Source organism: Papilio polytes, unplaced genomic scaffold (assembly GCF_000836215.1).
Source record: "Papilio polytes unplaced genomic scaffold, Ppol_1.0 DF824213.1, whole genome shotgun sequence".
NCBI classification, from domain to species: Eukaryota; Metazoa; Arthropoda; class Insecta; order Lepidoptera; family Papilionidae; genus Papilio; species Papilio polytes.
This window is the reverse complement of record NW_013524991.1, coordinates 295242-305386: the sequence shown is the minus strand read 5'-3', so window position 1 is coordinate 305386 and position 10145 is coordinate 295242. Positions and strand designations below refer to the sequence as shown.

The 10145-nt window shown below is 32.3% G+C and overlaps 1 protein-coding gene across 2 annotated transcripts; it reads right to left on the bottom strand.

Moving 5' to 3' along the window:
• Positions 1 to 196: 196 nt before the first annotated feature.
• LOC106110630 lies at positions 197 to 8636 on the bottom strand. 2 transcript variants are annotated; one of them, XM_013292516.1, is made up of 4 exons: positions 8503 to 8636; positions 1999 to 2176; positions 909 to 966; positions 197 to 536 (listed from the first exon to the last, which is right to left on the bottom strand). In XM_013292516.1, exons 2-4 carry the CDS (start codon positions 2170 to 2172, stop codon positions 415 to 417), a joined length of 354 nt encoding a protein of 117 aa, XP_013147970.1. In that variant the 5' UTR covers positions 2173 to 2176; positions 8503 to 8636; the 3' UTR covers positions 197 to 414. The 2 variants fall into 2 exon arrangements, with proteins under 2 accessions (XP_013147970.1, XP_013147971.1); XM_013292517.1 differs by having other exon boundaries at positions 8517 to 8636.
• Between the last annotated feature and the right edge of the window lie 1509 nt (positions 8637 to 10145).

Genomic DNA, 10145 nt, shown 5'->3' with positions numbered 1-10145 from the left:
TATGTGATAGAATTTCTATAAAGCGTTTGGTTTTTATATCGATTAGATTGTTTTAACAATTTAAAAATATTTGGAGACAAGGTAATATTGTTAATTAAAAAATAAATTAAATACAATATTTTGATAAATCTAACTTGTTAAATCTCAATACGAATTTAAATACTAAAAAAATATATAACTAACTTAAAAATAGACAACAAATCATTGCAGATATAAATAAACCTTACAAAAGACTAACAAACAATAAACGTATAACGATAACTTATAACATCTTTACTACCAATGGTGTTACTTATTTGACATTTTACTTATGACAATACTATAACACCATTCATAGCGAATTTAATAAATTATCAAAATCACAGAAATTAAATCAGGAGTTGAATTAACTAAAGTTGTAACTTAAGGAATCCGTCAGCGCGCAATCACCGCCCCCAAGACGAGGGCAGCGAAGACAAAACCAGTTGCAGACGTATGTATGTATCCTGTGTTGCATTCATCCGACTCGCAGCAGAAGGTTCGGGCCCCCCACCATTCTGTAGAAATAAAACTTTTACAATAAACTGTATTTCCACTAGGTTGTGCCGCGCGACTTTTCCCAGCGGCTTGAGGACTTATTTCCACTGGTTTGGCCGCTATACAAAAATGGAAATGGAGTCTTTTTAAGAGTGTGAACACACTTTTGACTAGACTATCGGATAGTTTAGTCTCGCTTTGATTCCTATGCCCTTATATGGAGGTGCACACTACTCGATTTTTAGTTGTGCAACTAAACAGTTGAATTGGCTATGAAACAATCGACAATCGCGCATTTGTCTGATAGTTTAGTCAAAGGTGCCCGATATAAGATATTAATTTTAATGTACAAAATTATTAGCTAAATGATTTATGTATATCGTAAGTATTACCTTTCTCTGTGCATGTTGGTACGCAGTCACGGACAACTGTCAGCTCACTCACGTATTTCTGTAACAAATGTTCATATTACAAAAACTGTAATTACGTCTTTTCATTGCAATTATTACTATTAAATATATTACTATTCCCATGCGACTTCATCCGCATAAAATTACAAAAAAAATATTTTATTGTTCACATTTGTGAAATTATCAGTTGCAAATTTCAAATGAAATGACATGACAAACCTTGGCAACCTTGCTTCCTTGATGTTGGCAGCAACTTATGGTCTCTTTCCCACATTAACGTTTTTATCCAAAACATTTACCCCTAAGTTTAACGGCGTGAAAATAAATAGCCTAAAGCATGACGAAAGTGTAGGGCTTTTATTAAAAAAAGAATTACTTAAAAATATGCTGTAATTGCTGACATCTTAGGCAACAAACAAGTGTGTGTTTACGCTTTATTACAATAGTATAGAGTATAGATAAGTAAATAAGTGTATAAGTATAGATTAAATAATGTAGATTTAAAACACAAAGTCTACTATTTATAGAACATCAAAAAACTTGAAAGATAAAAGGTGAAGTTTATTAGAACCCCAAAGATTTCTGGATCGTAAATTATCTTGATCGACGGCTCACCGATTTGATTAAACTACTCCGTCAAATGAAATGATGCTGTCATTGATCAAGGGGAAAGTTTCCTTCGAAATTGGGAATATATCTATATCTATACTAATAAAAAAAAGCGTAAACACACACTACTTTGTAAGATGTCAGCAATTATAGCATATTTTTGAATAATTAGTTCTTTAATAAAAAGTTCTACGCTTACGTCACGCTTTAGGATATATATTTTATACGCTATTAAACTTAGGGAGTAAATAAATTGGAAACCTTCATGTTGCAAAGAGGCCATAAAGTACAAGCTGCCAACATTAAGGAAGCAAGGTGTTATGGTAACGGTAATTTTGGCATTTGCAATTGAGAATTTGACAAATGTAAACAATAAAATAAAGTTTTTATAATTACATGCGGATACAGCTGGTCTACAATAATATTAATAATATGAGAGGGTAACTAAATCCAGTAAACTTACAATGCAGTATTTAGCAGCAGGCGGGCAGTCAGCAAGCCGCGTGGCGCTACGATTGTTGCAAGGCGTGATAGAGCCAACTCCATCACTGTACTGGCCGCACTGCCAGCACTTGATACCAGTCGCTGTACCAGCCACCAGCACGACCAGGATCACGCACAACCACGCGCTTGACATACTGCTGTAACATAATTATTATCTTTCCACATCTATGCTACTTAATATTATAAAGAAGAAAATTCGTATTTTTGTATGTATTGAAATAACTCAAAAACTACTTGGCCGATTTTAAAAATTCTTTCACTATTAGAAAGAAAATGTATCTGTCAGTAGCATAGGCTATACTTTTTATTATTTCTTAATTTTACGCGGACGAAGTCGAGAGCAATAGCTATTGTATATTACACGTCCAAAGGAGTACCAATTATTGTTACTTTTTACAAATCTTTTTATAAATTAATTACAATAAAAAAGAGAGATTAGAGATAGAGATTGTGTTACATGGATACGATTTTCTTCTGGAAATATAAGGCCAGGACATTGATCTGTATAAATGGATGGGCGATATAATGTTAATGATAATTAAATCTATTACTATTATTAATTAGAAAACTCCCTACCGCGATCAACCATAACCATACATGCTAAAATTGCGTAAATTGCACAAAATAGCTTATAGTCTGTCTATTTATAGAGGTCAGTAGGCGATATGCGAGTAACTAGCAAGTTGGTATACCAGGTTAGCCAGTGGGTAAACGCATTGTTCCAGTAGTGTCAATACCAGATACTACGTTTTACTGGCATGTGTACTTACGTCGTCGCTTCGCGTCGTGTTTTGTTTCGGTAATCTTTGAGCTATATAGAAATAGCCTACTGGTTCCAGTAGCCGAATTAACATTTAACAAGCTTTTCCATTGTCGAGTTCGTAGGCACATTCTTTGTCATTTAAATTTCAGTGGGATTTAATTTAACAGTGTTCAACGCTGCGGTGTTTGATTGTGGTTGATAAACGTTACACTGTACACAGACGTTAAGCAGTTACTTAAAATATCTTAATCCACACTAAAGGAATCGTATAGAAACCATCAAGGAGTATTCCAGTAAATCGTATTAGAAACATAGACCGACAAACTTATTAAACTCGGTGGGCATAGATGAAACAAATTACGACACCGCATTTCCGTCAATTTAAAAAAAAACATACAGACGAATTGTGTACCTCCTTCTTTTGGGAAGTCGGTCAAAAAGTATCAATTTTTATTGTATATCATGTAACTTTGTTTATTTTATCTGTAATTATATATATGTGTTTTTTGATAGAACTAATCGCGATAGCAGCTTCACTGACCTCTTAAAATGGACAGGCTATGATCTATGCATTTTGGTATTGATACTTAAGGTTGGTTGAAATACCTAATAATGTTAATAAACTAAACTGTGATTAACATCAAAAGGCACGTGTAAGTAGGAACGAAACAAAAGAATTTACCAAATAATCACCTAGCCATTTATACAGATCAGTGGCAGCGCCTAGAGAGGCCGGACTATCGTTCTTTAACAATAATGTTTCCAGTCTTTTAAATATATGTAACAGTCTTAACCTGCCCTTGTACCTACAGAGGGTTGGCACAGTATGTGCTGCACCTCTATACCTCTTTATCAGCCGTCAATATATTATAGTAAAGTGAATAAGTAAATAATTGAAAAACTAAGAGACAATGTCACAAACATAAGATATCTTTATCCTTATCTTATTAGAACTCCAGCCGTATGTTTATTTATATTCCATTTACCTTAATGGAACATAAGGAAAAAGGAGAAAAAACATTTTCTTCTAACATATGTTTCGTTATCGTAAATTATTACCGTGAAATTATACTGTAGGAACTCTTGTATTGAATATGGTATCTCTTTCGTCTTCATAGAGATAGAAAGAGATGACTTCCACGTACAACTTGACAGCAAATGGAAACAAAAGACGTAATTGTTTTAATGAAAACTGGGTAAATTATTAACGGGAACACATTTGTGCGATTGTCGATTGTTTCTCAGCCAATTCAACTTTTAGTATTAAATTGTTACAAAGTAAACGCATATTTCATTCAATATGGAAACTTTGTGTTTAAAAAATAAACACGTATTCAGATTCCTACGAACGTTTTAATTAAGAGAAAATGTGCGGGTCAGGAACCCTAATTAAAGTATACCTTTTTTGTCCCTTTGTAATAATATGTAACTACGTCAGTGCTAATCATATACATAAAAGAAAGATATAGTCGACACAACCATAAACATTTTTTTCACCGGTACTTTCCCTGAAAGGTACTATATCAATTAAGTTTAGTGTCACTGCATGTCCTTGTATTGACATGTAATAAAATATTTTACAAAATTTTAATAACCTCCGTCTTTCTCAGAGGACGGGGAAAAATCCTCTTTATGTCCGTCTCCTCGTTACCCACTTTATAATGTAAAAAATATACATTTTCTTCCTATTTTAACTACAATTTTAAGGCTAACAATTTAAGATAATGCTGTCAAAAGATAATTTAATCTTTAGGTCTGTGAAGGCGTGAATTGAAGCCGCATTTATATCTTCAAAGATTTAAATGACAATCGTACTTAGCCGCGGACGGCGGACCGCAAGCTCGTGACGAGACATTTCAAAGCGTTTTGCTTTTTTCCCTTTTTAATTTAGCACATTTTTGCTAGGTTTAATTTTCTTTTTTGGAATATCATCTAAAATCTTTGAAGATTACTGTTAATACAATTTTGTAATTGGTTACCTGAGTTTTAGAAATGACGGTTATCTTACTAATTGTTATTGAACTTTATCGAAAAACTTGCTATTACTCTCGACTTTGCCTGCACGAAATTAAAAAGTAATAAAAAATATAGACTATGTTACTCATTGATAACGTATCTTTTTAATAGTGAAAGAATTATTTAAATCGACCAAGTAGTTTTTAAGTTATTTCAATACATACAAATGTCCAAAAATACAAATCTTTATAAAATATTTGCATATATATAAATATAGACAAACATTACAGTTGTTTTATGTCTGAAAAGTTTTAAAATCATTTACCTGATATTATTCAAATTTGGACAAATTCACAATCGATCCGCAACATAAAATAACATTCTATTTTGAATAAAGAACTAAGGAAAGAGATAGTCATTTCGAATAACGGCCGATTTAACATTTTCAGACTGGATTCATTTAGTGTGCTCTGAGCCTAATATCCTCCTTTAGCTTGATCCGGGCAACTTTACTTATCTAACGAGATTTCGATAAAACAAGCCTTTGTTCGATTATTTACTCGCCGTATTATTTTTATATTTGCATGTTTAGAGCATGCGCACACCTGTAACTAAACTATCGAACAACTGTTTAGTCTCGCTTTGATTCCTATGAGCTAATATGGAGGAGCACATTATTTGATTACTAGATAGTTGTGTAACTACATAGTTGGCTGCAAAACAATCGACAGTCGCACAACTGTCGTGCGATAGTTTAGTCCAAGGTGTGCGCCTGCTCTTAAATGTTTGGTTTTATAATATTTAGTTTATTTTGTATTATTGAAATGTCCAAATAAAATATATTCGGATATAAGTTTTATAACATCGAGTTAACGACAAGTTTTGATTGTTTTTTGACCGACTTTCCAAAAGAAGGAGGTACTCAATTCGTCGATATTTTTTTTTTTCTAAAGTAACGTTAAATCTAAAGGCCGCTACAGCCTGCTTGGGCAATTGTACAGTTAAGCTGATTACTACTACTATTGATAGAAGTGCGCGTATTTTTTACTTATTGAAAAAGAGTCAATAGAAAAAATAGACTATAAAAGTAAAAAGAATTAATTTACTTTTCTATAGGGCTTTTGTAAAATATCATCAAAACATTTTTTTAAATAGGCTAAGTGATTCTTAACTTGGTGTTAAACACCTCGGTTGAAGTCAACTTGAGGAATATTTTATTAAGATGAACATTGAATGAAAAATATTCGAGTACCTTCATTACCGTAAGCGACAGCGCAAAGGACAGTTTCAAGATCTCTTTACATTTAAATTTCGAATCGTCCAACATTCATTAATTCCGAGATTAACAAAAACATACCCTCACTTGGAAATAAATTAAAAATAACTTTTTAAATTGGAATGAATATTACGCAGGACTTTAGTGTATAGGGATGATTTTTTTAATATAGAAACGAGTCATTTTTTTATGATGTTTATTTTCTCTTATTTATGCTATAGAGAAACACTTATTAAGTCCTTTAAGACATTGCTTAATACTCAATGTACCACTGTACGAACGATGTACAGTTGCGGAAGTACGCAGTGTTTAACTTCAGAAAAAATGCTTTGTTAATTACACCGAGACAAACTACACCTCTTCCTACATATAACTAGATGTTGCTCGCAACTTCGCATGTGTGATATTTAAAAAATCTAGAAAAAACACAGCCTTACTCAGTAATAAGGTAGCTTTTTAATGGTGCAAGAATTTTTGAAATCGGTCCAGTTTTTGAGTTATTCCAAATACATACACAAAACCAATATTCCAAAAATAGAAATCTTTTCTCTTTAAAATATTAGTATAGATAGTTTAGATAGCAGTGAGTGCACGAAGGGATAATAATAAAAAGAAACTAGCCGTGTCACTAACCGACTTTTTTCCGTAAATACACATTTATAAGCTGCTTTGTATTGGTTTTTGTTTCGCGTCTCGTTTCAAAATTTACAAACGATTGTAGCTTTTAAGGAACATCGCCATTTTCCCCGATTGTACCTAACAAATTTAGTCAACGAAGAGTTTTAAATCTAAATTACAAACTATTGGTATGTTTTAAAAATTCGCTTAAAAGCAATATCGTTCTTTGCTTGCTATCTTTTAACTATGACATTTTCACACGCGATTATTTTGTAGTAGGTCAAAATATGTCAATTTGACTAATAAAAAACATCGTTTGTCCTAAAAATAGCAACTAACTACCGTGACGTTTTACTTTGAATTCAAATAAATCGGTTCGTTACGTTTGTACGTTAGTTAAATTGACCGAAGTGTCAATGGAGCCTGCGGAATGGTAAACATTTTTATATGAACACAATAAGTTTGTTATTTTTTTATCATAAAAATCATAAGTAAAAGGAGATAGATGGTGCGATGTTAACACATAAATAAATTTGATACCGGGGTTACAAATCGCATTGGACATCTACCTTTTAATATCAGACTGTTTACATATTACCTTTGATTAAAATCTTCAAGTTAGAAAACAAAAAGTAGCATATCACGAAAATGTATAAAAATGCGTAATGATTTTTTTATTATTTTTCCCTTCAGTAAAAAACAATTATACATTTTGTAATACGTTTTAAAAATAAGGCTTTTAAGGGTTAAATATCGTGAAAATCACTTACGAATATAATAGATTTTAATGCTCTATTACCGATAAATAAAGATTGTGTTAATATTCGATGTTTTACAATGAAATAGGAATATCCACCTCGAAGGACCATTATTTTACATTAACTTTAGAATGTCTTCTATTCAAAATATTCACGAATTATTGAAAACAAGCTTTCGCACGCGACTCCGACCGATGGAATTTAAAAAACCAAAACTGAGAAGCGTATGTGTTCTTCCAGACTACCCATTACATCTATACCAAATTTCATTGAAATCTGTTCAGCTTTTTAGGCTACAAGCTCTAACAAACATCCATCCATCTAAACTTTCACATTTATAATATTAGTAAGATTAAGGTGTAGTTCTTTTAACACATTAAATGTTAATCTAGATCCTGCTTGTTAATCTAGATTTTTATAAATATGCAAGTCAAATTAAAACTTAATGGCTAAGTAATAGGAAGTATTCAACGCTAAAAACATGTAACAGTGAAAAATAAAAATAGACCAATTTCACAAACAATTTATTGCACGCTAGACGAGGCTAACCTTTTGACCGCCTCTTGCATATTTATGACATCCATGAAAAAAGGTAATTGAAATGTAACACTATTGCGGATGAATTCAGCGAATTTCAATTGTTTTATGTTTTAGTATTCCCTTCCTTATGTAATTATTTGGAGTGTTTATGTAACAGTGTATTACGACAGTTAATATGGGTCGTTGAAATTAATAAAATGTATACATAAAAATACAAGAATTAAAAATTGATCGGCAGAATAAAATAAAAATAAATTACTTGGACTCTTTATTAAGAACAAAACTATACTATGAAAGTTTTATTAAAAGTAAATAAAATCTAGTGTTTATCTCATTTTAAATTATACGACTTTAATAAGTTATTACGTAAAAACAAATTAATTAAAAAAACAGTTATTAATTAATATATGTGAAAGAAAAAGTGTAACATAATTTTTAACGCTAACTTTTAGAAACAATACGTCATGTATATTTTATTTTTTAAATGTTAACGAAAAGTTTTTTCAACTTAGTTTCGTAACTTTGTACTGTGAAAGGCATGTCCCAACTTACCTGAGAGCGCTTACTTTAAATGCCAGCACCAAGTACCACTTGAGCGTTGCACAGGAATTAAAAAAAATAATTAAAACCGCTGTAAGATGTACGCAAACTTCAGTAACGCATGCAACTACGACGCGTCTTTACACTGGGGCGTCTCTAACACGACTGAATAACCCTGCCAGCGGAATTACCTGACAAATATAAAATGACCCCTATGTTATATCCGTATCCCCCTGGGAGATCTAAGTTTATTGCCTCAGCGGGGGACGGGGAAGGTCAAATGATTCTGGTTCATTAGGGGCGATGGGCCGTTTTATGCTGTTTATATTCGCTGATAGATTTTCGAGGGTCGGGTCTTGAATGCTTTTTTGTTTATTTCTATGGCTAATTACATACAATACATAAATGACAATAATTAGAGTTGATTTTTGTATTAAATAAACGAAAGATATCTTATGCTAAATTATAATTTACATAAATATTATAAAATATTACTTTTGCTTTCATGCATTTTAAAGGGGTTTACGTAAGAGGAAGTTATAACTTTAAAGGAGTTTTTATTGGTCGTTAAATACGATGTCTTTTTTACGTAAAGTTGCCCTTAAAGTTATATTATTAATCCGACATAAAAGAACAAAGTTACTGCGTTATAAAAATGCTTATAATAAAAATATAAAATGAAAAACTGAACTTAAAAAAAGTATTCTTTGAGGCCTAATTTTAGTCCCTTTCCTTTTCCACCCCTTTCTTAAGAGGAAAGGATGAAAAGGAAAGGTGAAAAAAGGGAAATATCCTCTTTATGTGCGTCTCCTCCTCCGTCAATTAAGAGAAGGCAACGCATCTGCAATTGCGGATGTTTATGGGCAACGGTCGCTTTCCATTTCGGTGGAATCAGGCGGCTCGCTCGTTTGCCACCTTATATTATTATAAAAAAATCTCCCTTACCTAAGGACCCCTTCCGCTCCCTTGATAATCAACAAACTTCCATTCATTCATACATCCATCTATACTTCGCTTTTAAAACATTAAGATGTGGTATTAAATCAATTAATAATCGAAATAAAAAAACGTTTGGTGTATTTTTTTTATATAACAAGGTGGCAAACGAACAAGTGACCACCTGAAACGGCCAAAATGGCGAAGCGACCGCTGCCCATGGACATCCGCAATTGCAGATGCGTTGCCTACCCTTATATGCACGTTTTTAGTTGATTTTAAAACAATTTTACAATGTTGTGGATATTGCAATGTTAGCTGTCAGCGATGTTGACTGGAAGCGCTTGGAGTGCATCGCGAAGTGTCGCCACTCAGAATAGATAACTTAATAGGTCAATATAATTGGATATTAGGTCAGGGAATTGATTCGTGATGTAACTGTAGTCTGCTGTAACTAATATGTTTTGTTTGTTTCGTTTTAACCAAACCAAATAGATCAAAGATTTTCTCATTTCGTATAACAGTTTTCTTTTTTTAAGTCAATTTATTTCTCATAACATACATACATTGTAAGAAATAAGTTACCTAAGTGAGGGGGCACGACATTGACTAAACTATCGCAAAACAGTTGTCCGATTGTCAATTGTTTCGCGGCTAATTCAACCGTTTAGTTGCACAACTAAAAATCGAGTAGTGTGCGCACCTCTAAATAAGCTCTT